We start from the raw sequence: 14,605 nt of genomic DNA, 5'->3' as shown, positions 1-14,605 counted from the left end.
TGACAGTCCCTGACTTCGCACTGGGTAGTTAGCTGTAGTCTGAGGAAGTCCAGTTTATTGTTAAGAGTGTGAACATTGGAGAGGAGAATGGATCGTGATGCTGGGTGGCTGTGCTTAGCCTTTACCCTAGCACGAATGCTGGCTCGCTTACCGTGCTTCCGCTGCCTCGCACGCCGTTTCCGGCACCCACTATCCCTGCTCGCGGCATCAGGCGATTCCGCGGTCCTAGGGCCTGGTTCGCGTAGCAGCCCGAGGTTGCGTAGCTCTTCCCGAAGTCCATCAGTTATTCCTCCTCAGCTTTGTTTTCCATTGTTCAGCAGGAGTTGGCGATGATAAGCATGTTCACCAGTGCTTTCGATGCACATCTCTGGTAAGAGTTTCTCAATTGAAGACTACACGTAACATGCACCATATGTGAGGATCCAAGGTGGCCACTGCGTGCTACCGCCCCGCCATCTTAAGCTTTCTAGCTAGGGCCAGGAGGTCCAGTGAGAGATGGGAGGCGTAGGCTGGTATGAAGTCAGCCTTTCTCACTGCAGACTTGCAGTTCCAGAGTCCCGTGGAGAGGTTTAAACAGGATGGAGGGTTTGACAGACGAGGATAAACCAGGTTGCTGTAGCAGCAGGAGCGTCTGAGTCTCTGGTGGTGGTGGTGTCGCATAGCTCGGTTGCAGTAGACAAAAAGATAGACCCCTTACTGTTCTACGCACAGTAAAGAATGAGTTTTGATGTGCCTACTGTATATTAATTTACCCTGTCAGAATTGCAGAATGTAATGAAAGCTGTGTTTTACTTGGACTAATTTTAATGGGTTTTGATCTAGAGGTTGTAGGTAGGTTTGGGTGTAAACATTGTGGGTCTGTAGTTTACTCTCTGCTGGTTGGTCAATGTTAATGTCCTCATGGATTTAGTAGGCTTCTAGAATACCGGTAGTTTATACAGCTTTCCCTGTACTCTGACCTCCCCGCAGTCTTCTTGCTGAACAGATGGTGGGAATCACCCAGCATTTTGCTGGTTTGTATTTATATCCTGACATTCAGGTTCCCCTAAAATCCATCTCGCGGTATTATTTACTCAGTCGATGTTGCCAAGCTTTATTGTGTCTCGCGGGCTACTCAGCTGGATATTCGCTGGAGTAATTCGGGTGATCCTGCTCCCTCAAGGCGTGAAAGCATTGTTCCATTTGGGAGCAGTACAGCACCATTAACTCCGCTGCTTAGTTTCTTTGGAGGGAAAGAGGATCACAGAGATTTGGATACGAGCCAGAAGAGCACAAACTTGCTTCAGGTGGAATATCTAAACCTGCATTTTTACCAGGTTTTGGTTGAGCCCAAGAATGAAGGTTCACAACATAATTTGTACAACTTTTGAAGGGTACTGCATGCAAGGAACATCCCCCGTTTTTACACTGACAAATGTGGTTCCCACCTCATCCTTGCTCAACGCCGAGCATCATGCTACTTTGTAGTGAGATGAGGTAAAGGGCAGTCAGCTGAATTTTAAATGTCATTTTCAAAGCTGCCTGATTTTGATTAGAAATCCCTTGGACCCCCTTTTTGTTTTTGCACATGCAGAGCGCAGCATTGCACATGTGTTCGTAGCCATCTGCAGCAGACCTGGATGAACAGATACAGACAGACACCAGTGGGATTATAATCATGGAGGCAGAGGATCAGCCACAGTCTTCACCCATGAAATCAAAATGCATTTATCGATTTTTTTTCAGTACCATTTAATCAGCGTACTTTGTCTTCACTGGGTGGTTGTCCTCTTCAGTCTCAGTGTTACTCTGTACTGTTGTTGATTCCTACTCTACTTTCCATTTTTGGCGCGATGAGCGTAAGGTAGCAGTGTTCGTCCCCGTTAGTCTGGTCTGTGTTTTTACAACAGCTGTTGTTCCACATGGGCTTTCCTTACATCAAGTATCTATCTTCCTTGGCTGACATAGTTTCCCTAAAGATGTTTGTGTCATCCTTGCCTGTTATGTGTAGCTGGATGAAGAAGGCCAATCTGATTTGCTAGAGGGCTGTTCATGTAAGAAACCATTTGCATCCAATTCGTTTAACTAGATGAACTTCGGCCCCTTTCCTCAATAGCACAGTGCTTTACGTGGGAGCCTGTTAACCCCTGAATTTAAATAAGGCACATTTTAAATTTATAATATCATTGTCAAGAGGGAATGGGAAAATGAGCATCTGTATGTCCTTTTGTAATTTTTCATGAGTCCTTGAATCTTACAGACGAGTTTCGGTAGAGCTTGGGGGAAGTGGCACTTTTTTTGGGTGGCAGTCGTCCGCTCCACGGTTGACAGGTATCCAGTACAATGGAGAAGGAGCCTTGACAGTGAGGCAACATCGGGCGATTGTCTGAACAAGTCTGCTTTGAAGCTGTACCACAGTGAAGCCTGTCTGCAGCCCTGTGGAGGAGTCCATGTTGATTAGGTAACAGAAAGGGAAGTGGAACAGGGAGTATAAATAAAGGAACTGTCTACCTGGACATCACAGGGCATTGTGTTTACCAGGGCATTTCCTTCATATTGCTTTCACAATAATTAAAGGCTCAGTTGTTGAGGATTGGTCTAGCAGTTTATTAAATCATGCTATAATTGTGAGAGATTGCAAATAATTACACATCTTTTACATTTTCCTCTCCTATAGTTCCGTTTGCTGTCTGAAATGCTGACACCGTGTCACACTTTTGCAGCGAGACTTGTAAGAACCTCTGAGCTGTAGGTTCAGTGTTACTCTGAATAAATAAAAATGAAGGCTGCATTCAGGGGAAAAATTGACTACATTTTTAAGAGGAGCTTTCATAAATTTGTATTTATTTTTCTGGTATATTTTTCCAAAGCAACTTGCAGTTGTTTACCCATTTATACCTGAGTGCTTCAGGTTATGTACAATGCACGGTGGTACTGTGGTGGTACTACAGTAGGGGGCGGGATTTGAACCTGTGTCCTTCAAGTGGAAGCTGGCAGCTCTAACTATTACACTACTAGCTTTCACATATATAAATATTTGGAAAGTTCCAGAACAGGGGCAGAGTGCACTTTTTCCTCTCTTCGGTGTTGATGTTTTGTGTTTTTTTTTGTAGCTCTTCTCAGGGGACCTTAGCAGAGATAATTCAGAACAGCAACATTAGTTGCTCTTATTTAGTTAGTGATGACATGTAGACCATATGAAGCTGCACTGAAGGGGGCTTCTCTGGGCCTTTAGACAAAGACAGAATGAGTTTGTTTTTTTTTTTTTTTTTCCTCTCTCTTCCCAGTTTGACTCCACAGAGGCGCTCTGTCACGGTGCCTGGCGGTGCATGGAGAGCTTTTACTAACCCATCACAGGCTGTGGGCTCTTCACGTCAGGACATCGGCTGCTCACCTGTCCTCTTATTTTGCCTCCTCCTTCTTTATAGTCATGTCTGTTCTGTGCTTTCTGGCTGTCTGATGGTCCATGCTGCTCACCTGCAGATTATTTTCACTTCATGTTACTGCGTTTCACTTGTCTTTTATAGACATTTTAAATATATTTAATATTCAAAGATTTTTTTGTCCACACTTCACACACTGTGTAATTTTTGTTTCTTAGAGTCAGATGAAGTTTTCTTTTGACATCCTGTCGTGTTCTCTGTCCTGGAACTCAGTTTATTCATTAGTCGCCCTCATACTGAATGTTCAAAACGGGAACCTAGGACCAACTTACGCCCGCCCAAGGTGATGATGCGTTGCAGCAGAAAGTGAAATCGAAATGGCCGATACTCAGGAGGAAGATTCTCTTTTGCATAATCTTGCGGCATGGAAGCATGTTGTCAGCTAGAACTGTGAGCTGACAGCGGAAATGAAGTGACCAAGACTGACAGGGTTGACCTCCGGCACTTTTTATTGCATTTCAGTCATGCTGGGACTTGGAGGGAGTTTCTCCTCCAGGTAACCGTTCAAAAGCAGTGTGAAATAATGTAAAATGTTGATAAAATGCAGCCCGTTTTCATGGGGCTTCTTCCTGGACAAACTCAGTTTTCAGAAATGTACCTTGCTCCTCTGTTCTTTGAGCGTGGGCTTCTTCCTCGCAGGCCCCATGCCGCAAGATGACAACTGGCCAAAATCTACCTGAATACAGTGAAAGACTTTAGCCTCTCTCTGCCGTGTGCATCTTTTGATCCATTGTCAGTCCTTGCTTTGTCTCTGTAATTCTCTGCAGACAAATTGCCCCCTGACTGTCAGAATGAGTTTGCTGAAATAATGCAGTTGTACAAATAGAAAGTGCAAGAAATTTAGGTATTTTCAGGCTGCAGACAATTAAAAACATAAGCATTAATCCCTCAAGTTGCACACTGGCTGTAATTATATGATAAAATTGTGTCGAGGAAGCATAACCAATCATGTCACATTAAGCCTTCTTCCATCTCACTATACGTTGCTGCCTTTCATTTCCAGGCAACTGGAATACATTATTTGTGCGATCGACATTGTGTCCTGTATGTTTTAGGCCCATTTCCATTTGTTTTCAGAACACCCCCCCCACACACACATACACACACATTATACATTTAAGTTTTTACTTGTTTCGTTGATTCCCATTTGCTCATTCCTGAACATATCTTTCTTTTCAGGGTCAGAGACACGGATTGGACTGCTTTTAGGTGTGCTTTTTTAAAAAATCTTTTTTTAGCAACAAGCTCTGCATTTTCAGAAGAAATAAACTGCCCATACTCAGAAATATAATTGTTGCCCTGAAATACCTTTGTTTTGGCACCGGTAATGAGGGTTTTTGCTGTGTGAGTTACTTGTAAATCACATTCACTCTTTTTGGTAGAAAGCTGCAACTTTTGTGTTTTGGTTTCATTGCTTTCTATAAAAAATACTTAATTTCAGTGTCTTTGCTTATGGTTTTGCTGTAATTGAAAGCATATTACTTGCATATAAATACTGCAACATATGTATACATCTTATTTTTCTCTGTCACACTGAACAAACAAAACTGAACACGTTTTCAGTAGCTTGTGCTTGTATGCAGTGGTAGCTGCAGTTTGTTCAGAAGATCTACTTGTTTAAACTGGTGCTGTAAACCATCTATATTTCTGGTTTTGTGTGCTGCTCTGTAGTCATGGAAACATGTTTCAATGAGACTAATTCATTTTCTAAATAAGGAGCTTGAATCCATTAACCTTAAACCTCAGGGGCTTATTAGTAATTTAAAGCTTGGTTGTATGTAGCATATTACTTTTGATTGAACATATTCAATATTCTGTATTCAGTACTGCCTGTAAGCATGTGTGAGTGAGGTATGTATACACTTAACACAATCTCTCTGATCACTTAGATGGCAAACATTTTGACAATGTCATATTACCTTTTGAACTATGAAAAGACAGCAGATCGTAATACAAAACAAAAAAAATCTATTTCATTGTGCCACTGTTTATGTGACATTATAGCTACGATTGTGATTTTACCCCAGAACCTTGTTTGTTTGGTGCAGTGTGTCCCAGCAGTTTTACTGTTGCATTCCAGGTGCAGTGATAGGAGATGGTCAGTCCGCTGTGGCCAGCAACATTGCCAATACCACTTACCGGCTCCAGTGGTGGGACTTCACCCATTTTGATCTTCCGGAGATCAGTAACGGTGAGTAGATGTCTCTTGCAGTGTGATTCTGGTTGTACCACTTGTTTGGCTTCCATAACCATGTACTAAATATTCACGAAGAAGCTAGCAGTTACCTTAGTAGCCTGTTTAATATTGTGTTGTGCCAGGTGAGCATAATGTAGTAGGATATTGGGTATTACCACATTTATCGGCTCTAATTAGTTCAATGCTTTTAGTGCTCCATGGTTGTAATGACAGTGGATGAGGCAATTCATACTTTGAGTCTCTTCCTCTTTACAGTGCCTTAACTTCGATAGACAGATTCTTACTAGGAAACACTTCCTTCTAAGAACTTCAGCTTGTAATTGCAGAGAGAAGGTAAATTTGAGAACCTCTTCATTTTAGTGCCATTTTAGGAAGCAGAGTAAGTATTCTGTTTTGCAGTGCTGTTTATTATTGCAAAGATAAAAAGAGTTTCAAGGAAAGTATCATTTTAAATTCCCACTGTACTTACGCAGCCAAGACTTCACATTTCATTTAAATTAGAATTTGCCCCCCCCCCCCCCCCCCCCCATTTAGTGGAGAATCCTTAATGGTTTAGTTTAAAAGAAGTCCCCTATCTTGTTTGAAGTTAACGCTGTAATGAATGCCACAGTTTTATTAGATCTCAATTTGCAATGCATCTTGCAATGTTACATTCTTGGGGGCAATTCTACAATTATGCATTCATTAATGAGTTTACATTTTCATTTACATTACTTTTAAATTTATTCATTTAGCATACGCTCCTCTCCATCTGAGAGAAAATACAATGTGTATTACATTAGGAGAAAGAGAGACGTAGTTGCAGACGTGATTCTTAAGAAAACCTAATTTGTTTCTTTCCACTTTATGCACCGAAGTTCATCCTACAAGTAGGTGCACAGAACTCGGGATAGATTAATTCTGATCACCTTCCTACAATTTTTTTTAAAGGTACACAAATATTTGCATACAATTCAGGAGTAGCGGCTGTGTAAAGGCTTATCTGGGCATGATCATAAAGTTACGGTGCATGAACCTTTACACCATATGTGAGCTTGAGAGATCATGGACAAAGTGAGTCTGGAAAAGGTGAGTTTTCAGACCCTTCTTGAATGTAGACAGAGTTTCAGCAGTTCTGAGTGAAAGGTGGAGGTCATTCCACCACAACGGAACCAGAACTGAGAACCTCCCTGCTTTTCCTTTCATGCGTGGGACCGCCAAGCAAGCAGAAGTAGACGAGCGAAGCAGTCTGGTTGGAGTGTAGCGGATGATAAAGTTTTGTAAATAGCTGGGAGCAGTTCTATTGATGCATTTGTAGGCAATAACCAGGGTCTTAAATTTGATCCGGGCAGCTATAGGAAGCCAATGCAGAGAAACGAGTAGAGGAGATACATGGGAACGCTTTGGCAAGTCAAGCACAACTCGTGCAGCAGCATTCTGTATCAGCTGCAAAGGTTTGATGTCAGTAGCAGGAAGGCCACACACGAGAGAGTTGCAGTAGTCCAGACTGGATGTTCACCATGACCTGTACAAGTAGTTGGGCAGTATCAGTTGTGAGGAATATGGAGCAGCTTCATTACTTTTTTATATAGTGTTAAGTAATTAGAGCTTGATTTAAATAAACAAACTTTGAAATGGAGTATCTTGGTTTGTATTTTTACATCATTTCTCTGTCAAGTGTTGGCATCTCTATGTCTGGATTCTTCTGTAAAGGGTACAGGAACTGCCAGTAATTCAGGGTCAACTACTGATGACCATATATGTGGTTTTCACAGTAAGAGAGGGTACAGAAGGGGTTTACTATAACCGCTCAAAAAGATGGAAGGATCTTGCAAACTCAACACAGCAGCGCATTTGAACCAAGCACTGAAATTACAGCCCCGAAACAAGGAGGCACCATTAGTGCTGTTACAGCATAGAATAACAGATATACATGTATAGTGGGAAGTACCTCTAAAACACACACACACACACACACACACAGTCTGAAACTGCTTGTCCCAAGCAGGGTTGCAACAAACCGGAGCCTAACCCGGCAACACAGGCCACAAGGGGACACACTCAGGACGGGACACCAGTTTGCCACAAGGCACCCCAAGCAGGACTTGAACCCCAGACCCACCAGAGAGCGGGACCTGACCAAACCCGCTGTGCTACCACACCCCCCCCTTTACCTCTAAAATATATATTACAAATAACTCTTATTTATCCGCTTTGTTCTGGTGAGTCTTGTCTTTTTTAATCCATGAAAAATGCATATCTACAGCCAACTTAATTAAAATTAATTTACCAACACTTTTACATGAGTTCTTTAAAATGTTGACCTTTCCTTGCATTGAACAGCTTCTGCTTGGTCCAAAAGACTTACCTCTGTGCAGCCATTTGATGTCAGTCACAGTGTCGCACTTATTCTTTGCACTGTGGTTTAGCTTCATGATCATGACACTCCCAGATGTTTTTAGTCATTAGACCTGGTGAAGCTGAAAAGACTTTACATGTAAATCAGATCAGTTGATCTTCTTTGCTCAGGAGACATACTGTCTGTCATGTTAAATCATATTTGGGGAAAAAAGAAACGTTTTTCCTCAGAAATGATCCGGGTTGATTTTATTCTAGAAGAGCCTCACTGCAATTAACCAAAGTCGTGGCCATGGTTCATATAGTATGTAATCCAAGCAGGAGTTGCTGTTCTATTACTTTGGCTGAAAGTAATAAATTCCAACTGGAATTTAACTTGAAAGAAACATTGCTGTATTAGTCAAGGGGTTAATTGGGCCAAGCTTTGCAATTCCTATAAAAAATACTCGATTCTTATTAATTTTACTTGGTTACTTGTCCCTGAAAGGCTGTACATGTTTTTTATAAGCGTAGACATTTCAGTAAAAGTTGATACACCGTAGCCATAATTTTTCCAGCATATCTAATTAATTCCACTTTTTTATTTATTTTTAAAATTGTTTTGAATAATTGTTGTCGAGGCCTGAAGGGGACATTGCATATCCATTCATGTGTCCATTTTAATTATCTTTGAGTGGGAGGGAAGTGATTTGATATAATTACACGGCGGCACCTCATGAGCCTCACTCCAGTACTCCAGCTCGCCTCGTTCATTTGTCCCCTTTCCTGCCAGAACGAACCCAATAACACTGGCTAATAACCTTAATCACACATCTTGGCACCAAGCTCCTTTTCTTCCCCTAGGCTACCTGTTAATTATTTAAGTCAGTCATTTGACATGATTCCATGGGGCTTAAATCTTCCTGAAGTAGCTAGGCCCTCCACAGGTGCTCTAACAGAGAATAACAATCTTTTTTTTATTATTTTTTAAACAGGTTTCTGTATATGATTAGTCATATTTACTCTACCATTCAAAAGTTTGGGATCACCCAGAAATTGTCCTTTTTTGGAAAGTTTTGATCCTTTTTAAACAAGGTACGATTGAATTAATTTAAAAATACAGCAAATACATCATTACTAATGTTGCAGATGTCGGTTACTGCTTGAACTAAATGATATCTGATTTATTATTCACATATGAGCACGAAGCCCCATTTTCAGCTCCTATGGAGAGTAAACTCTAATGGTAATGGTCCTAATAGTAGCGAGACCATTGTAATTGTGTTAGCAGAGCTGCTAAGCAAGTAAATGTTCTTTCCTTGGGTTTCAGTGTACTGCTGTTCCTACTGTTCATTTGTGGGGTCAAAAATGGCTAAAACGAAAGCACTTTCTCAAGAATCATGTCAGTCTATTGTTGTTTTTCAAAATGAAGATTATTTTGCGCATTAGATTGCCAAGAAATTGAAGGAAATATTTAAGTAAGCAGCCAAGTAAGCTTAAGTAAGCAGCTGAGGATGTGTAAGGCATCTATTTCTCAGATTGCAGTCTGTCATTTACTTATCCTCTTGTGCAGTTTGCCATCTTTTCTCAAGACAGTGGTGGACATCTTTGCATGGAATCTTCAGTTTCTGATGGTCATGCAGATGAAATGTAAATTTTCCACATGTAAACAGACAATTTCAGGTGTAGACCATATCATTAAAAAACACTTGTTTGCCAGGTATGTAAGAATAATCAGGCTGTTTATTCCATAAACTCTTGTCCCAAAACAAGACTTTGGATAGTTACTTGGGGGGAAAAACAAAACTTTTTGCTCAAAGTTTTTTTTGAATGGTTGAGTGAAACAATAAGCCTGTATCCTGGTCTAGATGGAAGGTGTCAGGAATGGCCTTGTTTCTCTCTAAAACACACTTTATACTTTCACCTTTCACCGTCTTGCTGTCGGCTCCTATGCCTTCGATAAACGTGCAGCACTGTAATTCATCCTGAGCTGCATGTTAACCTTGATGTTTTAGGAGCCTTGTTTGTGTTTCAGAAACGGTGAACAGATGTTTGAATGTGGAATGTCGGCAGCTCTTGCATGGATTTGACAGAGTGGTTGTGTGAATCTGGAAAATCGAAACCCCTTCTGCGCCAATTTCTTTGAAACCAAGGGCACAGTGTTAAAGTCAAGTGCTGCTGACACATTTTAATAGCCTGCCCGTTTCAAGAGCTATTAGGTCCTTAGAATTATCTCTCTGGTACTTGCTGTTTGTTATTACCTTGTGCCGTTTTTGGTGAAATGAAATGTCCAGAGCAGTTTTAAAACTTTTTTTGCTTAAAGGGAAAGTTTACCTTTTTATTGCATATTTGGTGTCATTTTTTCTCCCTTATTTGCTTTTAATTGTATTAATATATATATGTAATTATATTTACATGTATTCATCTAGGAGATACTTTTCTCCACAGCGACGTATATTTCACAGAAAAATACAAGTGCATTAATTATGTTTAATATTATAATATTACTAGAACCAAAATGTTAAAGTTCAAACTTCCCCTTTAATTCTGTACTTTTGTTACGTTGTGTCTGTCATGAAATTAACCCAAGTATTTACCTGTGTAAAACAAGGTGCAGGTATATCCTGTTATATGAACTTAATTCATTCCTGAAAACAAAGAGTCTGTAAACCGGGAGGTGCTATCCAATTATTTTAAATGGGCAAAAAAATGTGTTCCTGGACTTTATGGACGTGCACAAATATTTCTAAAAACTCTCTTCAGACACTTAATAAGAGTCTCAAGAAATAGTAATCAAACCATTATGGTGGTAAAATATTAAACATAAACAATTAATTAACAAAGACTAAATTGCAGCAGAAATGTATTTTTTACTAAACTTCTGTACAGCGAGTGCATGTAAACATTTGAAAAACACATACAGTACATTTACATTTGTTCATTTAGTAGATGCTTTTCTCCAAAGCGACGCACATCTCAGAACAATATAAAAAGTGCATTACATCAACAGAAGGAGAAATTTGGATGCAATGCAGCACTTAATTTTTAAGTACAGTCAATTTGTCACATACCACTCTATAAACCAGTAGATATTACACGAGTTGCTGCAGATAGGCTTTTCCATGACCAAACAAGCTGCTATTAAACTTATTATGCATACCAAGCACGTATGCACTGTCAACCACTTATGAGATTAGGGAGAAGTGAGTCTGAAAGAGGTGGGTATTGAGATCCCTCTTAAATTTTGAGAGGTACATGGAAAAGATCTCAACTATAATAAAACAATTTGAAAACAAAGGAAACTTAAGAAGAGGTTATAATAGATTACTGAAAAGTCTGCGCCTCATTGGCACATGACTAAATCATCGGGGGAAAATCTCCCACAAGCACTAGAAAATAATACTGTATGTAATACCGGGAGCAGTGGGTCCATATGCCATAAGTACAACTTTTCTAGGGCCGTTACACCAAAAGTCTACCGTGTACCAGGCTATACCTGTATTTCACAATGCTGGTATTTTTGGCAAAATTCTCAAGAGTGCAAGTCTAAACTGACACTTTAGACCCACTTTGTTGCACACAAGCCATTTTTGTAACTAGTGAGTCTGCTTGCAGCCTGTTTTGCTTCTTATGTGCTTCTTTTTAAAGGATAATATAAGGTATTTTATGGTTGCCACAACCCCAGAGATGATTAAATTTGTGGTGCAGAGGAACAGAGCAAACTATGCATGGAAATCACTAAAATTGTTCACTGTTTCCTGTCTTCCTTTCTGTGCAGCCACTGTCAATGTCCTGGTGCCGAGCTGTAAGATCTACAACGATGCCAGCTGTGACATCTCTGCCGATGGGCAGCTCCTGGCCGTATTTATTCCCAGCAGCCAGCGGGGCTTTCCAGATGAGGGCATCCTGGCCGTCTATTCTCTAGCCCCACACAATCTTGGGGAGATGCTCTACACCAAGAGATTTGGTGGGTGTCCCAGTGAAGGCATATTCTGGGAATACATGAAACATTGATACACTGTTTTGTAGGTATCGAAATAAAGAGTTCAACAACTTTTTGATTCTGAAGTGAATAGCATATCTGTAGTTCTTTATAAACATTCACAAGAGTTACCGTTTTTAGACAACGAAAGGAAGAACTCAAAGGTCACCAAAAATGCATCTTAGTGGTGTGAAGCTACAGCATAATCCAGGCATTAATTATAATACCTGCAGATGTCCAGTTTTCCTTGCATTAATTTGTCCATGAAAGACAGCACTTGCAGTCAATGTACAATATACAGAATTAAAAAGTACTAAGAAAGGTGACAATAGGAGGGTGTTTGTTTAGTTATGCGCCCTTGAAGCACAGTTCTGTTTCATTCTGGTCCTTCTGATCCAACACACTTCCTTTTTTCTCTTTCAAACCCAAGAGAACCATCTTGAAAAGACTTTTCATTGGCATGCTGCTTTATTACAAGTGACTAAGCAAAACTTGCCTTTATGTCAGCAGTTAAAAATGTGTTAAAACATGCCCCAATTTAAATAGCCTGAACACTCTGTGCCCTGAAGGTTATCGCAGCATGGGGGAAAGTCTGATTTAAGGCAGATTACGCACAGCATTTGTCGGCACAGAATTTGCTTGCCATAGAATGTTCTGCAGCTTTGCTGAGTGTTGTGAATAAGACGTATACCTCCATGAGTGATTTTGTAATTCAAGTGATACTTTGAAGGATTTCAGATAAACCTGCAGGTATGTGCTCTTGCTCAACATTTAGATTTGCAGCCATAATTTGAAATCCATATCAGGGACCCATTTCAAAACAGAACATGTGGAGGTTGATCTTGAAGACCATCAAATCCATCTTCCTGGGAATGGCTAAGAGGTTCCCACAAAATGGCTTGGTTATGGCTTGATCTACTTTTACTGTGAATTTTGAGTTACTAGTAAATTGGGTTGTCTGTAGTTTAAATTAAAAAAACTATATTGCATTATGTACATTTTTGTCTGTTTCTCTTACCCACCCCACCCCGACAGGTCCCAATGCAATTTCGGTCAGCCTGTCCCCCATGGGCCGCTACGTGATGGTGGGCCTAGCCTCCCGCAGGATCCTGCTGCACCCCACCCCAGATCATATGGTGGCACAGGTGTTCCGCCTCCAGCAGCCTCACGGAGGAGAGACGTCCATGAGGGTAAGTTTCTGTTTCCCCCAGCACCATGATCTAAAATCAAAGATGCTGTAACAGCTTGCAGTGAAGCAGCGCTGCCTTTCAGGATGTGGTTTTTTACCTAATCACCCCAAGTCATATTTAGTCCCATGGTGAGAAGTGGGGCCTGAAATGGGCCAGCAGCTGGGGAATAGTCACCTTTTAATGAGGCATTATTACAAGTACATGTTATGGCTGGATAGCATAGATGGCGAAAAAGGTACCAAGGTCAAAACACATAAATGCCTAGTAGATTATCATAAAGTCACAATCAAGGCATTGATACAGTGAGGTTCATGTTGTAATGTTGAAGACTCTTAGAAATAGTTGTGCAACAGCTAATTAGTTTGAAGACTAATTTCCTTGTCTTAGATGTCCAAGTAATATTGCCAATAATGACTCTGCCTTCCAGCACGCTGTCACCGATCAGATTTGTCGTTTGGTTCCTTAATTGCTGCCTTGTTCCGTGTTTGTCACAACTGGCAGTCAAGGTTTTCAGGGATTTGAGGAAACTTTGAAATCCTGCCTGCCTTGATGAAGACAGTCAGTTAAGTGGACCACAGGGAAGCTTGGTTGATCAAGTCCTTTCTAACTAAGTGCTGGGCAAAGGCTGCATTAATGAAGGGCTTGATTTGTAATTATACTGTTTGTAAGAGTAGCAGCACACTTTGATTCTGCTTGTTCGTGTCCCCCCCAGTGATTACATCTGTTTCAAAGAGTGGGCTTTTTGTGTCTTTAGATGAGCTTGCAGAAACTGTCTGCTTTTTCTGAAGTTTTAATGATGCCTGCCAGAAACTTAAGTTCTTTTCCTTGTGAATCTCAGGTGCTTCTTATCTTCTTTACAAGAGAGTTTAGAGAACTTCACTTGATGCCCCAGAATGAGGCCTGCTGTTATTCTGTTAAGAAAGGCACTTGACCTGAATTTTCGTCATTATCGAATATCCAGCAGTTTAAGTGGATAAGACCTGATTCACATACCTGGAGAGTCACTATCATCAAGTACTTTTCAGTTAAACTCCCACACCAAGCCGCAAGCTTTCTGCAGTATGTGTTGTTTATCTTGATACCTCCTTTACTTTTCAGAGTTATTGGGAAGCTTTTCCCTCATTTTAGTAGGCTGAAACTTGACCCGTTTTTCAATTATGAACATGAGGCCAGCCTGTACAGAAAACTCAAGTCATAAGGATGGCCAAGCTGTAGAGCTGCCACCCCAGCCCATGTGTTACAGCACCGGTCTTTGTGCAGTGCTCAGATAAAGTGTTAATTCATGTAATGGGCTTGCACTTTGCTCATCTGTGTAAGGAAAAGGCGCTTTGGGTTTAATTCCCTTTCGTACTTCATAGGAGCATCAGCTCAGTTAATATGAAGGAGCATCTGGCACAGTCAGGACAAAATGTAGACATGTGCAACTGTAGTTCATTCAGGGGGGCTGACCAATAAAAGTAGATTTTTAAATTTTTCAATATTTTCCCCCCTTGAACTT

General features: G+C 40.7%; 1 protein-coding gene across 2 annotated transcripts in view; it reads left to right on the top strand.

Moving 5' to 3' along the window:
* Positions 1 to 14,605, top strand: part of ambra1b (autophagy/beclin-1 regulator 1b) — a 57,193-nt gene that overhangs the window by 31,669 nt on the left and 10,919 nt on the right. The window contains exons 12-15 of one of the 2 annotated variants that reach the window (XM_029253510.1): positions 4,602 to 4,631; positions 5,503 to 5,613; positions 11,714 to 11,902; positions 12,953 to 13,107. In XM_029253510.1, the coding sequence (XP_029109343.1) occupies positions 4,602 to 4,631; positions 5,503 to 5,613; positions 11,714 to 11,902; positions 12,953 to 13,107 (485 nt within the window). The remainder of the gene's footprint in view (positions 1 to 4,601; positions 4,632 to 5,502; positions 5,614 to 11,713; positions 11,903 to 12,952; positions 13,108 to 14,605) is intronic. The other variant, XM_029253511.1, reaches the window with a different exon arrangement.

The sequence above is a fragment of the Scleropages formosus genome, chromosome 7, assembly GCF_900964775.1.
Source record: "Scleropages formosus chromosome 7, fSclFor1.1, whole genome shotgun sequence".
In the NCBI taxonomy this organism is placed as follows: domain Eukaryota; kingdom Metazoa; phylum Chordata; class Actinopteri; order Osteoglossiformes; family Osteoglossidae; genus Scleropages; species Scleropages formosus.
This window is presented reverse-complemented; position numbering and strand designations above follow the sequence as displayed.